This window comes from Eurosta solidaginis, chromosome 5 (assembly GCF_040869045.1).
Source record: "Eurosta solidaginis isolate ZX-2024a chromosome 5, ASM4086904v1, whole genome shotgun sequence".
Classification (NCBI taxonomy): domain Eukaryota; kingdom Metazoa; phylum Arthropoda; class Insecta; order Diptera; family Tephritidae; genus Eurosta; species Eurosta solidaginis.
Window position 1 is genome coordinate 219,021,251 of NC_090323.1, and position 22,302 is coordinate 219,043,552.

At 36.3% G+C, this 22,302-nt stretch overlaps 1 protein-coding gene across 11 annotated transcripts in view; it reads right to left on the minus strand.

Moving 5' to 3' along the window:
- The window catches only part of bma (SCY1-like protein bma), a 385,396-nt gene that overhangs the window by 37,788 nt on the left and 325,306 nt on the right, over positions 1 to 22,302 (minus strand). For 8 of the 11 annotated variants that reach the window (XM_067788410.1, XM_067788411.1, XM_067788414.1 and 5 more), the window contains 4 exons: positions 20,201 to 20,337; positions 14,280 to 14,493; positions 7,744 to 8,012; positions 5,485 to 5,553 (listed from right to left, as the gene is read on the minus strand). In XM_067788410.1, the coding sequence (XP_067644511.1) occupies positions 5,485 to 5,553; positions 7,744 to 8,012; positions 14,280 to 14,493; positions 20,201 to 20,337 (689 nt within the window). The remainder of the gene's footprint in view (positions 1 to 5,484; positions 5,554 to 7,743; positions 8,013 to 14,279; positions 14,494 to 20,200; positions 20,338 to 22,302) is intronic. The other 3 variants (XM_067788407.1, XM_067788405.1, XM_067788409.1) reach the window with 2 other exon arrangements.

Consider the following 22,302-nt stretch of genomic DNA (forward strand, 5'->3'; position numbering starts at 1 on the left):
AATTATGTTTACTTACATAAAAGCAATGAAATGTTTATGTTTGTAATAAGATGAGTTAATTTGTGTTTAAACAGACTTCGCTGCTTTTGTAAGGTACATTTAGATAGTATGGAAAGTGTGAAAGCACGCGCACAAAGACTTGAATGCGACACCGAATATAACCGCAGAGTGTACACCCAAATATATATGTAAATATTGAATGTTGACAAAGTCGTTTTTCGAGACAAGTAGACGTAACTGACACAGTCACATAAAATTATCACATCAAAAGAAGGGATTTTATTTTAGATTTGATTTCACTCTTTTTCACAAAGGTAGAAAAGAAAAAAATCACATTGAGATTTACATAAGAGGAATGAAAAAATTCATCGTCGTATGGTTGAAATATATGTATGGTTGGCTCATCTCATCAGCTGATTTAATTGTTTTCATTTCACTGGCATAGGGATGGCAAACGCAAAATGTAACCAACACGTTGACAATTATTTACTGCGGTGGTGGTAAATTTTTTATTAAAAATAGTTGCACATCATTTTAAGTTATTTTTTTAGTAAATGCATCTAATTTAGCGCATTATTTTCCCACAACACACAAGAATTGCAAAGTTCTATGTTTTATCCGCATTCGATTCGCCCAATACCAACACATAGATTTTTACAATCTAAACCTGCAGACATTGGTGCTTTATCGGTAACGGTATCGGTAACCTTATAACATCTGATTCAACCAACCATATGGGAATCAATGCAATCGATTATTGGTGCCGCTAAGGTCGTAACCGTATCGTAGCCAACTAATTGGTTTTTGGTTTACCGTCGCAACGATAAACAGCTGATTACGCTAGGGATACGACTACAGCGATACAACATACGGCACCAATGACTCCCGCTTAAACAAAGCTACGTTGTTTCTGTAGAGATGAGACAGCCATTGGACCATGATCGTATATATATAAAAAAAAAACGCACCAGCTTCTGCGACGCTGAATACTGAAAGATTATAAGGTATATCCTAGAGCTGGATTTCGATTCGAGTTTTAATCGATTCAATCGATCTTTTTTTAAGTAATGAAGAATCGATTTTCTTTTTAGAATAGTTCGATTTTTTTAGTCTTCGAAGTTTTGATCATCTTTCAGCAAAAGTACCTATTTCATATTTGTTGATAAAAACGTGCAGACAATATATTTTTTGTAATTTGTTATAAATTTAGCTTTATTGGCGCTTATTCACAGACCAAATAAAATAGTGTTTAAATTTTCAAAAAGCTCGACTTTTTTTAAAAACCCTGAACTATGACTATACGCCATTATGATGGTGGCTCTGAGTTAAAGGAGATATATGAAGAAATTGTATCATCACCAATAATTGACGCTTTGCCACCTAGGAGATTTTGGCATTGCAGACAGCCCAGCTATCCCGGCTTCAATATAATTGACACCAATTGCGAGCACCAAGGGAAATCAAGTCTTCTTGGCGGAGGTGTTCCGCTTCATCTGTTTCCAAATACCGCTGCCGATAGGAACACTTGCTGTGCCGAAACTTTTCATGAATTCCCGTAACAAGACCCATCGGCTGGTTCGACGGAGATGACCATAATTCATCGGCATGACTTTTCTCTTGAAAAGGGCCATGCCATCGACTCTCGATATTGCAGTTATGATGAGAGATGAATAGAGGGTTATAGCCAAAAGTTGTTCTCTTTGTGATTTCTAGGTTTTGCAGAGAAGGCAAACTAACTGAAGAAATGTCTGCGAACAAAATTGGAATATCTGGGAAAAAATACATGATATTTAGGTATCTCACTCCGATGGGAGGAACAAGTGAAAAACCCTGTGGTACTCCTTGATGTTGCCAAAGAGCCTCAGTCAACGAAACGAGAAAGAAACGGGCGAGCTTTTTTAGCGGTACAAGTTTGGTAAACAATTGAGCAGCAATCAACTATTTTTAGCTTGATTTAATCGATCAAATCGATTTTTTGAGAATCGAATCGAAAAACTCGATTCTCCGAAAAATCGAATCGAATCCAGCTCTAGTACTTATATCCCATACTTCTAGACTTTTAAGAAATGAATAAAATACAAATTAAAAATTAAATACATTGTGTACAAAACAAGTGCGATATCTTATACCTCAACTACCTGACGGTAATCGCAAGATGGTTACTTTTTGGTATTTTGGCAGAAATTTGACAGGATGTTCAATATGGCAGCGCATCCGGTCGGCTATCTTCAGCCGGTATTAGAAAAAGATGCAGGGTGAGATCACGATATTGACTTTAAAAATCCCGTCATCCAACCTCTTTGTAATTTACACAATAATGAAATAGCTGCCCGTGACGCAATTAAGCCAGAGAGGTGAAGTCAATAAAACAAAATGAAGTCGCATTTGACAAAACTTGCGCCCATAATTCTAAGTGTTGCTTCCTGATTTATCTGCAATGCTGATTTTTTAGTATCATAAGAAAGTTCTACATTAATGCCTTTCTAAAATATGAAGTAGCGTGCAGAAAATAACGTCTGCGGTTTGTATTTCATTTTGTGGGAGAGTTTATTCCCCTTTCCTAAGAGGAAATAGCAAAGTTTCAGTCAACGGAACTGAATGGCTGAATCTTTAGAGTATCACATTGTCCACAACTAAAGAATAGGGAAATATACCCCACACGTCTATGAGATGACTAACGATCTGGAACAATATCATGAAGTTGCGAATGTGTATCTGGGATTGAGGGTATACGGTCCCAAGACCCAATACTTTTCTATGTAAATCGAGCGTTGAGGTAGGCTCATTGAGCAGAAAGAGGTGACTGGTGTAAAAATATATAGAAGCAGAGATTTTACAGCAACGATGCATTAACTAATCAGTGCTTATATCTTTAATTGATGGCAAAAAAAAAAACTTGGGCTTATCAGAATTTAATTTTAAACAGCTCTGGTTGTCCTTGGAAGCGTTTAAACAAACATGAAATACTTTCAGCCATATGATCAAATGCGACATACATTGTTCCGACTTTCTTTTTCTAAGCACCTGCCTCTCCTCTGCCTAACCCTCTTCCTCTTCCATTTCCTGCCCTCTTCTTTTTCATTTGGCTCATTCAACTTTCTTATCCCTTTCATTCTTTCGTAAATCTTTCCGCTTTTCTTCTAACTCTTTCCGGCTCTTTCTAGCTCTTTCCTAACAAACTCTATTTCTCACCATTACTCCCAATCTAATCCTTATTCTTAATCTTCCTGTTAACCCCTTTTTACTACTATGTCTCAAACCATTACTCTTATTCTTACTTTTATTCTCTTTTTCTATCTTTCTCTTGTTCTCTCTACTTTTTTGTCTTCCCTCCAACTCCCTCCAACTTCCTCTACTATTTCCCATTTCCCCTATTTTCTCTTCTTTTTCATGTCCCCAATGCCAATGTAGAGATATATCGAGTTTAGATTTTCCCGCACTCTTTGTCTGTTTCCGAAGATGTGTGCTGGGCCTTTAAGCTTATTACTACATGTGGAGGCTTTAAATGCATTTAGGTATCTCTCCGGACTTTTTACTCCATGTCGTGCTGGATTCTTGTCTTGCCAGAGTGATGCATTCGTAGAGAATGTGAACCGGCGTCCTCCAGCTTAGAAAAGCGACAGATTTGTATATCGGATAGATTTAATTTACTTAGGTGATATCTAGTGATACCCAGTGAAAGTACTATTGCCACTTTCCCTATTAAATAGGGAAGGGAGGTATTCCCACTGAGGCACTAAGTACGCCAGCAGAGTACGTTTTCATCGTACGCGTTATACCAATACAGAGTAGTCGATGCAGATTGTTTAATTTTGTTATTGCTGTTCTATGCGTGGTCTTCGGCCACCAAACTAAGGAGGAGTAGGTGACTATTGGCTTCACAATAATACTAAATGTCACGTATACCATTTTGGGAGAAAGCCCCGAAGAGTCGAGTGCAGGCGAAAACAGCTCTTATTGCTTTGTTTAAGGAAGCACCTAAAAAAGCACCGCACGTGAGAGTTGTGTCCAGTGTAACACCTCGGTGTTTTGCTTCCTTTTAAAATCGAAATTTGGTGACACCCAGGGATGGCTCAGACATGGAAGTTTTCTTCTTCGCGTAGAAGGCACTAGCACAGTTTTGTTAGGATTAATAGACAACGCTTTGGTATCACAGCACCTTTCTCTGGTATTGTTTCCTCAGACATCTCTGGAAAAATTTGGGAATAGCTTCGTTTAGTTTTAGGATTATACTGGAAACATTTAGCAATAGCTTTGGTAGCGCTATGTTACCATTTCGGAATCGTTTCCCAATTGATTCGGAACCATTTTAGTATTGGCGTATGTTTTCTTCTCGTGCGATTCTCGAATTTCAAAAAGGTCGTAATGCTCGCAAGCTTCTTGACAATAACTTTGAGCACTGCATTATCAGTATTACATACATATATGTAGAGGTTACGATTTCTTCTCGAACACAAGCGCAAATTTCGAGAGAAGTCGAGCTTTCGTTTACTCGAGTCTCAAAGTTCTCATATGTGTCCGAGAGGAAATAGTAAGCGCTACATATAAAACTGGCAATGCAGCGACTAAACTGAATACCGATAAGCTCGTGAGCATTACGAGAATGGCGAGTATAGAGAATCCCGCGAGAAGCCAAGTTCTCGATTTCACGAGTTTCGAAGTTCTCGTATGTGTTCGGGATGAAATCGTAAGCTCTATAATATAATGTCCATGCTGCATAGAACACATAAATATTTTATGTGATTTTCTCTCAACAAAGAGAAATTTTAAATTAAAAAAAATACCAGCTTAAAATTTGAACAAACAAGCCAATAAATTTGATCCTTAGAAAATATACAAATACAACATCATCCAAAATCAAACAAACCAAATAAGAATAACAATTTCAAGTATGATTTAAAGCATATTCTCGTCCAATTTGGAAACAAATAAATAACAGCACAATGCTTAATATAACAAAATTTATGAAAAGAAAAAAAAAAAATAACAATAATGTAACATGAAGTGGTTACAGTGAGAAAAATTTACTGCTTAAATAAAAGTTTTTTTTTTACAAATTTAATTCTTATATGTATTTTATGTACAGCTTACAAACGCAACAATTTTCAAGAACCACCTCATGCTTTATTAAGAAAAGTTAAATAATTTTCGATTTAAGTGAATTTTTTTGTTTTTGTAATAACAGATGAACGCATACGATGAACAAATAACAAGTTTTAATATTTTTTTTTATAAACTTTTGACGAACGTGCGAAGGCGAGTACGAGCTTACATTAGTGAACTGAGAGTTCTGCATTTTCATTCATTACAAAAACATTAAATTGATGAATCAGGTTAGCAATGTTGGTAAGTTAGTAAGAAGTAACAGATTATATTTAGAATGCGAATGATATCCAACATCGCAATGTACTCGCACAAGAGACCTGAGGTGAGATTCGAATGACAAAAAAAAAAAAAAATTGTTAAGACGTTTTTTAGACTTACAACATAGACCGACGTTGAGGGTACCGACAAACTCGATCCTGAGCTACCGCGTGCGCCAAAACCATACGTCTGTTGTGAGTGAGAAGTGTAGACATTGGGCATTTAAAATATTTTTTTGTTTCAAACCCATTTTACCATTTTTTGTTTCAAACCCAGTTTACCATATTAATGACAAGTTGTTATGTTATGATGAAATGTTAAGTAAATAGTATGGAGATGAGTAAAATAGTAGTTCCAATTTTCAGTATTTATAAAAAATGTTGTGTTAACTTGAAATTTTATATGAATATTAGACAAAAATTACAAAATTTTTACACGGCGATGCTAACTCGGACATGTCTCTAAATTTCATTTCTTCAACAGCTAGCTTTTCAGAAGCTGAGTTTTGAACTCGATATCTTCAACACTTGAACTTAATACTGGTGTAGAGGCTGAAAGCTTCTATCCACACAGCCATATTAATATGAATGAAGTATTACCGTTTTTGTTGCTATTCCTTTTGCATGCAATATGGGTACTAAGTTCTGTTGAACGCGCCTGAAAATATTCCACATTTGGATTAGTATAGCAATCTACATATATGCATACAAATGGAGCCTATTTGCCCATGTTGTGAGGGGTCTTGACCAAACTTACACATGTGCTATGTACATGTACATGTTTTGGTTCTTATATTTTTAAAATCAGAAACACTAGGGTCATGTGACCCAGGTATGTTTTAAGTATGTATGTACAATACGGTTATCAAATGAAAGCTGCTGAGCTGAGAGCTTTAATAAGAAGGTAAAATTTTCCAGTTTTCAACCCGTTTACGCGATGTTTGGTCAGGGGGGTTGAGCTCCCTCGCGTAGGTTTGAGAATCGTATCTTATCTATTTTTTAAACCCCCAAAGGATAGTACACCCCTTAAATTTGTTTTTAGAAATATTTTTTTAAAGAAACAGCATCAAAAATACTTGCAATCATCTGGGACTGGGACTAGATCTGGGCTTTGACAGGGATTGGGGCTGGAAATAGAAATATGGGATGAAGAAGAAAAAGTAAATTTGGGAAGAAGAGCAATAGACATAGTTAGATGGGTTGAAAAGACGGAGAGGGAAAAGAAACTGAGAAAGAGATACAGTTTTGGGGGCGTGGAAAAGACGGAGAGGGAGAAAGATACTGAGAAAGAGATAAAGTTAGAGGAGAGATAAAGAAGAGATAAAGTTAGAGTTAGACTCAGAGAGAGTAGTGAATAAAAGGATAGGGAAAAGGGGTAGAGAGGGGGATGGAGAGTAAGATATTAAAACTTCGTACAAGTAATGTAGATAGACCGAAGTTTGAGTAGAGCAACGTCTGCTGGGTATGCTAGTTGTGTATAAAACGAATAACTAGCAACAAAAAAGGCAATACTTATAGATAATTTGCAAAGCGTGCAGCCGGGCATTCATATGGCGAAGTGGATGGAGCACCAGCATCAAGTATAAATATTGGAGATTTCGAGTTCAAAACTCAGCTCCTGAAATGCTAGCTGATGAAGAAGTGAAAATCGGAAACATGTGTATCGCCGTGCGCAAATTTTTTTTTTATTTTGCTCTAATCTAAAAACAAAAAAAATTTATAAGCAATATGAACCTGTCTCGGTAATGAAATACATATATATATATGAAATTTTATTTTAAATATAAAAGCAGTACTAACTTAAAAAAAAAAAAATGCATAAAAGCTGCATAGTAAAGTAAACGTTTTTAAAATTATTTGGAAAAAAATAAATAATTTTTTATGCGAAAGTTAAGTACTTTTTGCATAGATTTTTACTTCACTAAAGGGCAATTACTAATTATGTAGCTATTTATATTTATAGATATATATACTGTATGTACTACTACAAATTTATTTGATTAAGAGCATAAAATTTGTCTACAAAATATATATATTTTTTAATTCTTTATTTTTACACATCAAAAGTAACACAACGCAGCCCCAGCCCACCCACATAAGTAGTCTATACTCATGTATGTATGTACAATCGAAAAAAAATTGTAAGCTTGTTTTCAACGAATTGAACATGAAAGGAAAAAGAAACAAAAGTAAGAAAAAAAAAAAAAAATAAAAAGTCAAAGACGAAATCAATAAACCAAAAAACACATTAATCAATGGGCGTGCATATAATTGCAATACACACGCTCGCTATACTACATACATACATAGGAGGGAGAGATGAATGAATAGTAAGTGGGATGTACGAATGTGGGTGTTTGGAAGGAGTGCGGCCACTTACAGTAGGTGGTGACAGATTGATTGTCGAACCGCGTCTTTCTTGCGGTCCAATGCTCGAATGTCGACGTGTTGGCAGTCCACTGCCTGGTGTGCCACCAGGTGATGATGCGCATGATGGCGCTATACGTATTTTTGGTGTCATCAAAGTGTTATCTGATAGTCGGCGATTTGGGAATGCATTAGCCACGCGCAGAAAATTACTATCAGGCGATGAGGGTGAACAACCAAACCACCAGCCACCCAACATGCCTGAACCTGTAAATAAGCGAACTGGAAAAATTTTAAATATTCAAAACAACATATCATATATGGTTACTGCAAAAGAATTTATATGTAAAAGTATATGCTTGTTTGTGTGTAGCTGTGTAGTTCTAAAAGTTTTGTTTACAATATCGGTCGTTACCAATTCTTAGTTACGATTATAATAATAGCTATAACAAGAATTATTGATCCGCCTTGGGATTCGAACAAGTCGATATCACTTCGATAGCAAACCCCCATAGCACTTCGGTAACAAACCGACAACAGGTCGGGGGCAAAACGGCAACACTCTGATAGCAAATCAATAACTTTTCTATAACAAATCGATACCTGTCGTTAATAAATCAATTTTTTTTTTAAATAGAAGCAACTTTTTATAATACATCGATCATATTGATAAAAATTTCGTAACCCATATTCAAACAACAAATGTTAACAGTTCGATAACAAATTGATAGCTCGTATATGTGTACATACTACATCGAAAAGATGACGGTAACATACCGATAACGAATTTCTTACGCGTAACCCATCGATAACAGTCCGATAACTCGTCGATAACGGTTTTTACATATTATACCGATAAATTTTCGACAGCAAATCCATATTAATTGGAAAACAAATCCATTCCAATTTTAAATCCATATATGTGACCCAGTCTATTAAAAGGTGGCTTATGACTCAAAGAAAATTTTTCCACTTTTTTTCTGGTTTCAATAGTTTTTGACACGCTCTTTCACGTGGTGAAAACTAGAAAGTCCTAACTTGCTTAGAAGTGTACTAAAAATGTATAGAAAGAAGAGCACAAATGAAAGACGATGAAGCCTTTGGTTCCTTCGATGCCACATTGGTGGCTGGTGAAGCATCCTCAGATTTTTTTGATAGCATTTTTTTCGATGGCAATGGAGCCAAAATATCGGTCAGAAACTGGTTTGTGCATTGCCTTTTCGGCATGACTGTTCATAATGCAAAAGAAACATTACTAAGATACTGAAGAAATGCAGTGTTTATCTTTAACAGCTGTTTCTCGCAATTTCTTTTTTGAGTCATAAGCCACCTTTTCATAGACCGGGTCACATATCTCGTTAAAAAAAATTTAAAAATTTTCGGTAAATCATCGGTAAAAACATATAATTCATCTATAACGCTTATTTTCTATAGTCAGTTTGGAATAAATCGATAACACGTCGATAACTCGTCTATACCTCGTCGATAACATTAGAATAACATACCGGTAAAAATTGGATAACAATCCGCTAACGCGTCGATAAACGAAGTTACAGATTATACCGATAACTTTTCAACAGCAAATTGATATTAATTCGATAACAATTATAAATCCAAATATTTTGATAAAAAATCGATAATTTTTCGATAAATCATCGGTAAAAGCAGATAATTCACACATAACGCTTATTATCGATAATAAGTTTCAAATAGATCGATAACTCGTCTATACCTCGTCGATAGCTTTCAAATAATATACCGATAAAAATTGGATAACGACCCGATAGCTCGTGGAATATAAAGGGATAATACACCCGTAACACTTCGATCTTAGTCCGATGCCGGTTGCTATCGATAACAAACTGCTAAAACTTCCGTAGCATGCCTTTTTTATTGCTGAACTCTCATTTCACCGTTCACCCTTTTTTTTTATTTTTTCCTTGCGTTCCCTTTCCACCCACCGCTCCCTCAAATTACGTTCAAAGAGTCACTTAAGGTCGCTATAAAACAGCTGCGAGTCGCTTACGGAAATTATTTTTAATTGGTTTCGAGGTATGTTTACGAAAGTCGTTTATAACAAAACGAAATTGTCTGATCCAGTGCCTACCAAAAAAGTATACCAAGATAAACCATCCGTAATGTTGGAAAGACTGATATTAGAGCGGGTCAAATTGTATGGATGGATTTTTTTTCATCAGGAGTATAGCAAAAACGTAATCCACAGATGATTTTAAGAAAAATTGCTGAAATCAACATAGATCTAAGTCCGATTTCGAGTCCCCCACTCGAAAAAAGAAAAACTGTCTGAACGAATGTTAGGTTAGGTTAGGTTGAACTCGCCGGTCCGTGAGGACCTCACATAGACTGAATAATAGTGTACCCAGAAGTTTGTTTTAACGACCAGACTGAAAAACCCAATCAAAATCCAGGACATATGTTATAAAATAACTCCGTCCTCTTGGCAAATACTAGAAGCTTCCTAGGATTTAAGCCTCTTGCTGCTTCTAGATCCGACAGCTGTATCACTCCTAATAGCTGGAGTCTTAGCCTGGAAAGCGCGGGGCACGAGCACAGAATGTGCTCGATCGTTTCCTCCTCCAGCCCGCACTTCCTACATCTGCTATCACTGACAAAGCCTAATTTAAAGGCATGTGACGTCAGAAGACAGTGTCCAGTCAGAGTACCCGTCATCAGTCTACAGTCCTCTCTTTTTAATGACAGAAGCAACTTTGTTAGTCTAAGGTTGCAAGACCTACACCTTGAACGAAAGTTGTTGGAAATATTCTAAACTATTTTAGCTGTAAAGAAAAAAAGAAATTCCATACGAAATTTGTTAAAAATGATAATATAGTAGTTAAAAGTTCATTTTAGACTAATTTCTCATAACTTAAGCCAGTTATTTCTACTAAAATTCATTACCACTATAGATATTAATACCGATTCTGTAAGTAAAATACCTTTACGTAAGCCCAATATGATATTTTCCTATAATTCTATCAGAAGCTATGAACATTTTTTGGCCAAACATTCATATGGCAAAATATCTATTTTGCAAAAGTGGGGGATTCGAATCGGACTTTGAGCTATGCTGTCTTCATCAATTTTTTTAGAATCATCTGTAGATTACGTTTTCGCTATAATCCTGATGGAAAAAAAATTTGACCCGTCTAAACTACATATATGGATTTTTACTTTACAGAACTCTGTACTATATAAATTGAGCAAAAAACAAGACAGTAGTATCAAATTTGAACTCCATAATCGGACATCGATTCTCAAATGAACTCTGTTCCAACTTTTTTGTTGCCTCTTAAAATGAGTCTGTGGGGATTGCTGCTATGCGTAAAGATTTAGAGTGAACGATATGCTTTACTGTGCATGTTGCGGGTCTCTATTTTTTGTGAATATCGTAAAACAGAAGTTACATTATTTTGGTCTAAAGCATTAATTTGTTATCTTATATGCGAAGGGTTATTCTGATAACATTATACGATATCTGCGGAAAATACTCTAAATTGTTTATCATACGCCCTGGTGTACCTTGATACTTACCCTGCAAAAAATGCGATTAGTCTAGAATGCCAGTTTTGATCTCTTTGTATGAGTTGAACTGTTCACTTTTGTTTGAGTATGTTCTATGAAGAGACTACCCATTTATACCAGAAAGGGATCGATAGGACCAATCCCTTCTGTACCCATATGGGAAGATAAGAAGGCTATTCCCTTTTCGGCTCTATAAGGATTCAAATAGGGCCCAGGCGCATTTTTCATAACAGAAACACAATCGAAGGGTCTGCCAAGCCACAAAATCTATTTGAGCGGGCGGAACAGCTTTTCTAAATGGAATAAGAAATATTATTCGAAAATTCAACCCTAAATTCAGCGTAGTCGTTAAGTCCTAGTAATTTAGGTTCGGTATAAGGCTCCGCATTTTCTTAAATAATTCGACTCAATCGCTTGTAATCTTGTTTTTTACTTCGTTGCTGTTGTTTTTTTTAATATTTCTTAAAGTGGGCTACATAGATATCAATTATGCCCAAATGTAGACAAAAGAGATCAATCGGAGACCAATCTCTTTAGGGCATAATCGCAAGATTTTTTGCAGGGTTAGTAGGTGATATATATGACAATTATGAGCCGTTTGCTAGGAATATATAGTTGACAAAGCAACTTTGAACACATTTTTATATTTGATTATGGAAAATTTTTCATTTGAATAGAAATTTGTTTATGTACATAATTGGTTTGAACTTTTCCTGCTTTTGTTGCACATTGATATGGACTTGGTTTATTTTATTGTTGCTGCTCAGAAGTGTAAGTACTCAAGACATTCTCTGGTGGATTTTCAAAGCAGTATTGTCTCCTCGGCATATCGTTCATATGTATGCTGCCCCTTTTAATTGCAGGGATTTCATCCAAACCATTGGTTTAGACTATTTCTCCAAAAAAACGCTTCGAATATACTTCCCTATTTTGTATCTTTTTATATCCTTATCCAAACTTCAAAACGATGTAATTCAAAAACAAAAATGGCAATATATTGTGACGAATATCAGCATCACTAAGTTGCTACTAAATAAATGCACAACGACAATGAAGCAGCCACGTTTACGTAGAAGGCGACGAAGAGATATCTCACACACACAAATATGTAGTCATCAGCCGAAGTAGTTACTCACCCATACACACGCATATGGCTATGGGACCTTAAGAGAAATGGGCGAAAGAGGAAACCGAGAGCACAAAAGCAGCGCAAGCTGAGTAATAACGTCACAGTTTGATTTAAACACGCGCTGTATAATTGTGAAGTATAATTGTACTACTCCCAAAGTAGACTAATAATGACCAATTTGCAATACAGAACATTGAAGTTATTTATTCAAGAGTTCAGCGATTTGAACGTTAACAGAAGGTTTCAAATAATCGGAATTTCCGTAAATTCGTTACAATATGTATGAGACTTTTAAGGCTTATAAATGGCTCCGCAAAAGTTCAAAATGAACTCATAAAGAGCGTAAGCGCTCCAATTTTAGAGTCTCTTTCTATTCCTTTACGACTTCGAATGTTTGCTGAGTTATACCCAGCAACTTGGCCTCAGATTATCATATATAATTTTGAAAAAAACTTTGCTTAGTAATTTCAATATAGTGATGAAGTTTCTTACTGTTTTCTTTGAAAATTGGTATGGACACTTTTTCTTTCATGTAGTATTTTGGACTTCTTTGAATTCAAAGACAAACTGACTTCGCAATTAATCCGGTTGGTGTGTCGAGCCTTCGTATATTTTCAGTTAGCGCTAACGTCATTATGCCCTACCTGTTAGCGTTTTCTCCCCCCCAAATATCCTGCTTTTCAGCAATTCTTCACGATATGCCAACTTTAATGCATATCATCAAAAATATACGCTGAACTGGCTAATACTAATTTCTTATATAATGTGCATAAATGACTCCGAACAGAGTCATATACGAACTAAATTATGTGATGTTTAACAGCGTAATAGGAATATGATCGGACTCTTATTTAGGCTGTTTGAAATAAGGCACATATCGGACGTTCATGGTAAGAAGGGAATTACACTCATTTTCGGGAATTACACAATGCTCGGAATAGGAAAAAAAATAAATTTTGTTACAAAACTCGCTGAATATAATCTCCAAATCTATGGACGCTCTTTTACATTTTTATTTCGTATGGATTCAGTCTATTAAGTGCATATTGCATACCAGTATGGCTACAATAATCTTTAATAGTATGCGTGTATATATGTCAGTATGTAAATAATAGACATACCCCTGCGGAAAATCGTGCGATTAATCCCTAAAGAGATTGGTCCCCGATTTATCTCCTTTGTCTTCATCGGGGTATAATTGATCCCCTTTAGTCCCTTTCGGGTACAGATGGGATTATTCAGTTTGATATCTAAGTAGCCCATTTTAAGAAATATAAAAAAAAAAACTGCAACGAAATGAGTAAAATAAAAAAGATTAGAGGTGATTGAATCGAATTATTTAAGAAAAAAGCGAAGCACTATACCGAGCCTAAATTATAGGTTTAATTTCGAATAATCTTTTTTATTCTATTTTGAAAAGCAGGCGGAACAACGTACACCAAATAGACTTGATGAAAAATGAAACTGGGCCCTATTTGAGTTCTCATTGAATCGAAGAGGGACTAGTCTTCTTATGTTCCTATATGGGTACAAAGGGGATGGTCCTCTCGATCCTTTTGGGATATAAATGGGTACAATTAGTCTCTTCATAGGACATGCTCAAACAAAAGGGAACAGTTCAACTTATGCAAAGAGATCAAAACTGGCATTGGGCGCATACTCCTTTGCGACTGATCCGGATTCATCCTAGACTAATCGCATTTTTTGCAGGGACAGTATTATTCAACATCACTTTGTTTGGTACAAATAACAATAAAACCACTCACGTATGTACGTTTATGGCGATTTGTGCAGCTATGCAGCGTGTTTATGTATGTGGTCATGTAAGAATGTAATTATGTATGTATATATATACGTGTGCTATATTTTATACATACCTCCTGAATTCTTTCGTGCCATATCCTCCGCACTGGATGTTTTACGCTGATCGATACGCAAATTGGGAATGTTGAATGGCGGTGCATTCATGTTATCCGAAGAGAATTGATGTCGCAATGGGCGATGACGTTCTGGTGATGGTATTGACAGATTGTCAAGTTTCAATTTATTACGCTGCTGTCGGTCAATTTGTTCGAGCATCTCTTGCAGCACCTATTTTATGATATGCATGTAAGAATGAGCGTAGTTACATACGATGTTGTATGTGGTATTGTTTGTGATTTTGCATTCGAAAATGGATGAATGCTTAGGGTTTTTTTTTGTTGATATGATGTGCTCTACAGTTGTTTGTTTGTGTTCGTATGTTTTATTATGCATATGTCATACGTGTATCAAATATAGTGCATACTATGTGTACTTATTGATGTTTTGAAATTTTTTCTTTGTTAAAATGTGCAAATATTCAGCAATGTATATATGGAAATTAGGGCGTATCACGTTCCAAACAGGTATAAAAAACATATATCCTAGAACCTTATGGTAGAGTTTTTCCCTTAAAAAATAGTAATAAATACTTTGCGCGATAAACCTCCGAAAAGATTAAGGCCGAACTTCTCTTCCAATCGCGCTCCTTTTTAGGTTTTCCTACAAATTGGCGGGCAGTATCTACGTGATTTATGCCGGCTTCAAACGGCAGCTACAAGGCTGGTGAATTTTCACTGTGAAGTTTTTCAATACACTCAGACTGTTTGCCAAACCACCTCCAAGGGGCAACCCGGCTTAGAAAAACTTACTCTTATTAAAAACACCTTTTTCTATATATTTAATGTTGCTTTATTCAAGATATTTGATTTGCTAGGTGGTCGCCAATAACCTATATAAGCCCTATTAGCGCTGTATATTGACTTTTTACGTCCATTAAACATATTGTGACGAATATTAGCATCATTAAGCGATACTACCATATCTAAGCCGATACTAAGAGCCACTCGTATGTACGTAAACAAATCAATCATCATCTACACACATACATACAAGGCAACGGAGAGATACTCATAAAACCATGTAATAATCAGCCGAAGTAGTACTCATATGTACACACGCGTATAGATATGCGAGAGGCTATAAACTAGAAATACACACCCATATAGCTGGTAACCAAGTAGGAGATTCCAGAAGGAGAAACGTCTAGACATTTGGAGAAATATGCGGACAAGAAAACAGAGAGTATAAAGCAGCGCAAGCTGAGTAGTCAGTAATCAGTTTTGATTTAAGCACGCAATACGAAGTATATGTGTTATTGTGAAGTATTTTCAAAGTAGTCTATTAAAGACCATTTTGCATTATTGAATATTGGAGTTATTTATTCAAAAATTTAGCGACTCGAACGTTAGAAGAAGGTTGCAAATAAGCAGAATTTCTCAAAATTCTTAACTCTATCTAAAAAAGTCTTTCTAAGCGGGTCGCCCCTCGGTAGTGATTTGGCAAACTCTCCAAATGTATTTCTGCTATGAAGAGCTTCTCACTAAAAACTTATCTACCCTGCAGATGCCGTTCATAGTCGGCGTAAGCATGCAGGTCCTGTTCAGCCAATTCGTGGGGCACGACCCAAATTGTACGAAAAGGTCAGCACAAAATATCTTCGGAGGTCATCGCAGCAGACGTGACAAAATGTCATAGGATCTGGTGTACAAAATAAATGTTTATGAGAACATCTGGAAAAATGAACGATTAGGGAGATAAACAGCGTGCTAATCAAGGATTTAAAAGCATGTAGCTTTAGACCCTTTGTCAAGGCAAAACACTGCAATACCGAAATGCTCACACAACAGGCTGAGCTCAAAAAATACCTCAACAGAACAACATATTGAGCTCGCGAAGGAGCGAAAAACGGAAAATGCTAGAGCACAGTGTTGGCCAAATCGCAATTACAATGTTGTGCCAAATCCCAAAAGATTGTCATCAAGTTAGGAGATTCATAGAAATTACACATATAGCAAAAGGACGAAACGTGGTCACAACACATAAGAAAGCTGTAAAAACGTCAACCTGAAGCAGTATAATATCTATTTTGGTTGCATTCCTTTGTCTAAAAATAACATTTAGAGCAAAAGAGCAGGACGTGAACGCATAGAAATTAAAAAAATTTCTATAAATTTTAATTATGGAATGCCAATCTTAACCAGATTCATTTCCACAAAAAATAGGCCCCATGCCAGCCTGCATGTCTCTAAAGTGCGAAGATCGTAAGCACATTCCTTCTATTTATATTGTTCATTTTAACATCGAATTTAAAAGAGTTTGCAGATATACCCTCCTGGCAAGATCTTCTGCCATACAGTTGGTAGGTGTAGTATAGCGCCAAGTACTTTTGTTGCAGTGAAGACAAAAGCACCGTTCATGCAGAGTTCGTGATTTTTGGTTGAATTTTTCAGTTTGGCAGTCGAACACACTTCTGGGAAAACTATAAACACGGTCAGTCTATGGCCTTTCAGATCGCCCAGTTTAACTCAAGGCTGCATAATGACGGTATTTTCATATAGAAACATGAAAATATTGTGGCGAATATTGGCATCACTATGTTGTTAGCAAATAATCCCAACAAGAAAAATAGCAAGCACCCACACTTATGTACATGTACACATTAAAGCAAGCAGCCACACATGTACAAGGCAATGAGGAACATTCCCTACACATAACCAGCAGCTTACAGCTGAGAGATTATTTCACATACATACATATGTATATGTAGCCAGCACGTAAGAGCAGAAGTTGTTACTCACACATAGGCATGCATATGGCTACAAGAAACACATAAATTACAGATATAAATGTATATAGCTAAATAACCAAGCATGAGATACAACTGTTCTAGAATCCATGTTCGTGAAATATCTAGACCTTAGGAGAAATTCGCGAACGAGATAACTGAGAGCATAAAAGCAGCGTAAGTTGAGGAATCAGTAATCAGTTTGATTTAAACTCGCTACTAGTGAAGTATAATTGTGATTTTGAAGTACTACTCTAAATTAGTCTAATAAAGACCATTTTACAATACTGAATATTGGAGTTATTTATTCGACAGTTCAGCTATTCGAACGTTAGCAGAAGGTGCAAAATAATCGGAATTTCTCAAAATTCGTTACAATATTTTTGTTTTAATTTGTTCTCCAATTATTTTATCGTTATTTATTTAAACGAAAAATTGCGTTATGCTAATATCAATAAACAATATCAAAAAAATTCTAGTTTACCATTTAAGTGCTGTTGCAATTCAATTCTATCACGGATCTTAAAGCACGATACGGGCCCTGATTTAAGATTTAGGAAGAACATAAAATGGGCCCAAAATCGTTGGTTTTAGAGAAAGAGGGTTCCGTTCTGGATAAACACTATTGCAACCTCTATCCACAAGCTTAAAAGACTTAGATAAATTATTGACAAGGGAGAAAAAATAACAATTTAGAGACTTTTGCAGTTTTGTGAAGAATTCCTGTTTCCCACTAATCACAATCTAAGCCAGGTATCAAAGCGATTATTTCTGTAAAACGCTCTAATATAAATAGTGAAATGAAATATGCATATATTGTCAAATATGCAGTAGTGAAAGTTACCCTGCAGTAAAAACAACTTCGTGTATACTAGAAGAATACTAGTTTACCAAAAAGCCCAACTAGTTGAGTTCCTTATTTTCCACATAAGCAACTGGTATTTTTAACATAGCGGTGTCCTACGAAATATCAATTCCCAGTCTCTGCATCAGCATCATATGTACCTGTTGATGAACTAGTCATAATATGCACAATAATCGTACCGAATGACATGTTAGACAGTATGCATCAGGGTCACACCAATTAACACACTAGTCAGCCTCTCGCAAGCATTATACCAGATGGCATATCAGTTATTATATGCAAGGGTATATTGATAATAGCGTTTACAACTCAGTGTGGACTGCGAATAAGTCCTCCTTATGTTAATTTGGGTTAACCGGCAGAGTTGCAAGGTGCTATATCTCAAGGTAGTGCTTACGGAGATGTTTCCTTGTCCCTCTTGGTGTTGTGTGTGGTGGCTGATTGTGTCAAAAGCTTTTCACAAGTCAAGTGCCACAGGTACCGTCCCATGACGCAGTCTTAGTTGTCTCAATCCGCAATTTATCTAAGTGTTAATGGCGTTTGACGTGGCGGTTGTTGTTGTATCCATAAGGATATCTCCCTGAAGGCCTTGGGGAGTGTTATCGATGTGATGGCCCTTTGCCGGATAAAGATCCGGTATGCTCCGGTAACATAGCAACATTAAGGTGCTAGCCTGATCATTTCGGGAACGATTTATATGCCACATTAAATGGGGGCCATCCCTCCATGCCCACCCCCAAGTTCCGGAGCTTGGGGTCTCCAGAGCATCATCTGTTAGTGAAAGAGGATTCGCCACGGAAAGGTGAGGTTGACAATTAGGTTTGGAGAAGCTATATATTGCGCTGGCAACCTAAAAGGGTTGCACTAGACAGCCCCTTGAATCTGGTATTTTAGTCGCCTCTTACGACAGGCATACCTACCGCGAGTATATTCTGGCCCCCTAACCCGCTGGGGGTGACGCGGTGGTTAGGTTAGGTTAGTTTGAACTGGCCGGTCCATGAGGACCTCACATAGACTGAATGAGTACGTAGTGTTACCAGAAGCTTATTTAACGACCAAATTGAAAAACCCCTTTCACAAACTAGGACCTATGTTATAAAATAACTTCGTCCTCTTGGCAAATACTAGAAGCTTACTAGAATCTATGCCACTTTCTGCTTCTAGATCTAATAGCTGTATCACCCCTAATAGCTGGAGTCTTAGCCTGACAAGCGCAGGGTACGAACACAAAACGTGCTCGATCTTTTCGTCTTCCAACCTGCACTTCCTACATCTACTATCACCCCTGCTTGGTCACTTTTTCTTAATCTTGCCCAATCTAATTGGGGAATCTACGCAGTAAGCTTCAAGGGATGCTCCTTTTTTAGCCAGTTCATTCGCTTTTCCATTCCCATCTATTCCCATATGCACTCGGATCCAATATACATGTATCATTTTACCCGTGCCGATTCTTTTCAGGGATTGCTTACACTCTAACACACTTTTAGGTGCTGTGCTATGCGAGGTTATTGCCTTAATTGCTGCTTGGCTTTCAATATAAAAGTTAACAAGATTGCAGTTTAAGCTAATCTTTTCCAGTGTTTCTACTGCTTTGCTTATGGCAAATACTTCCGTAGTACATTCTTATTTTTTTACCGCAGACCATACTCCTTAAACTACCTTAGAGCACCCTTGCGCCAAACATCCACCTCTATCGCGGTGGTAGTTATATTCATTTTGCAGAAGCCATGCTGATGGTTGGCTAACACAATATTTGTCTTTAAATGAATGACATCGGTAGATAAGGATCATCATCTTTTCCTGGTTTTAGCATTGGGATTATACTTGCCATTCTTCATTATTCTGAAATGACAAGATCTTAGAAAACATGCGTTAGGTAAATGAAGCTCTTGTGTTCAAGGTATTTTAGCATCGGCATAGCTATTCCGTCTCGGCCTTTTAATTTAAAAAGCTTGCCTTCTCGCTTCTTTAATCTGCAGAAGTAACGGTAAGTGAGGTGTTATGTGCTCGTGTTTGGTTTATGTGCCGGTTGATTTATATAATATCTAGCCTTGCTAACTGAAGTATGTATTGCAAATTGCTGGCTGAAAGCATTAGCGCATTTCATCGAGTTCAATAGACAAAACTGAATGAAATACAAACCAGTATGAATAAGCCCACAAAATGCCAGTAAATGAATTAGAATATATGTCGACTACTTTGGCTTTTGACTGCAGGGTGTATACAGTGTTATCAGATGTAGCTACTACATACTTCAATAGATGTATAAATGCAATTTATTTTACCTCAACTAACATACAATATTGCTCCAAATTTAAACCAGGATTGACGGTATGAGGAATTAGTAGCGGAAGCACGACCGTCGCCATTGTTTCCACAGTCAGTCCATATGATTTATCGACAACCATTTTATGGTAAATATCTGAAATGTGTTGACATTTGATTAGGCAGGCAAATACAAAAATTAATTGAATTAAATGAAACACGTCTTAGTTAATTATAGATTTAGCAAAACAAAACATACAACTTTGGTACCAAAACATTCTTATGGCGGTTGAATATTAGCCGAATGAAAAATCTTTGGTAGGTATGTAATCGCACGCGTCAGAGTCTTAGAAATGTTTCTCTCTAACTAACAAGTCATTTTGCACTAAATAAAGAAGAAACAATAAAAAGGAGGGGTAGAGAAAAGTCAGAAGAAGTGCCGGGCAAACGAGGAGTTGATTGAACAAAAAATAATATTGGGAAGGTAAAAAGGGTAAGGGCTCGGTAGAGACTAAGAGTGTAAGCCAGAGATTTGGGTAGAGGAAGTGGAGAAGGCTAGAACAAGCGGAGAAAATTCTGAGAAGAAGCAAAGAGCGAGCAACATATAAAAGGGTAGAGGAAGTTAAATACTAATAAACACGTTTTTTTATTAAAAACCAACCAATTACAGGTAAACATACAGCCTAACAAGACGAGTGCCAGTGCGTATACGTAACATTTTATCACTTCCTTTATATTAGGTCAGTTGAATGTTTGTCCGCTTTTCATACAAATCCTGCGATCGATTTTTAAGTAACTTCTCATTGAGCTACAAACGTGAAACTTTACACATAAGTTAGAACACCGTGACAATGCAACAAAAGGAAAAAAAATCGTTAGATGGCGCACGGATATAAATAATTAGATACGAATTTGAAAATTTTCAAACCAGCTAGATAGAGACTTGAAATTTCAAACTTAATTCAGAGGTCGATGACAGCCCATGACATGATACAAAACGATTCGCTAGGGGGCGCACGGGATGAGATATTTAGAAAAATCGTACGAAACGGAGGGAATTTTGGGATTGATTTTTATGTAAGTTCTCATTGAGCTACAACTGTAAAACTTCACAGATAGGATAAGACGCCGAGAAAATTTAAGAAAAGGAGAAAAAAATTCCGTTAGGTGGCGCATGGATCTAAATATTTAGACAAGAATTTGGAAATTTGGTGTTTTAAGATCGATTTTAAAGTAACTTCTCATTGAGCTACAAACAAGAAACCTCAGAGACAATTTAAGGGACCGTGACAAAGGAACAAAACGAGAAAAAATTCCGTTAGGTGGCGCACGGCTCAAAAAAAAATTAGATAATAATTTGGAAATTGAAACCGGGTTTTAAGTAACTTCGCGATGAGCTAGAGGCTAAAAATTTAGAGCTTAATTCAGAGATCGGTGACAGCGGATGACACAATACAAAAATATTCGCTAGGGGGCGCACGGACTAAGACATTTAGAAAAATCCAACGGAACGGGGGTATTGATGGGATTGATTTTTATATAAGTTCTCATTGAGTTACAAGCGTAACAGATAGGTTAAGACACCGGGAAAATGTAAGAAAAGGAGAAATAAAAATAAAATAAAAAAATTTTAGGCACTTCCTTTATATAAATGGACAAACATCAGCGAAAAATGTCTCTTTATATAAAAACATATTCTCGTTAAACTTCGATTTTTAAATTTGGATATAGAAATTGCAAAAATATTTATGAGAAGTAAAAATATAAAAGTGGAGCGCACATTACTTGGATTGGAAAGTTGGTAAGAAAGGAGATATTATTAGTCAATCAATTGCGCTCCACCTTTATATTTTTACTTCTCATAAATATTTTTGCAATTTCTATGTCAAAATTTAAAAATTAAAGTTTAGCAAGAATATATTTTTATATAAGGAGACATTTTTCGTTGATATTTGTCCATTTACATAAAGGAAGTGCCTAACATTTTTTTATTTTATTTTTAATTAGGGTATACAGGAATATCATCTGTACCTACAAACATACAACGTAAGATGATATAAATGTGTTCAAAAGCATTAAGGTTGTTTTGAAAACTGGTCAAAAGTCACAGAATGTCGCCAAA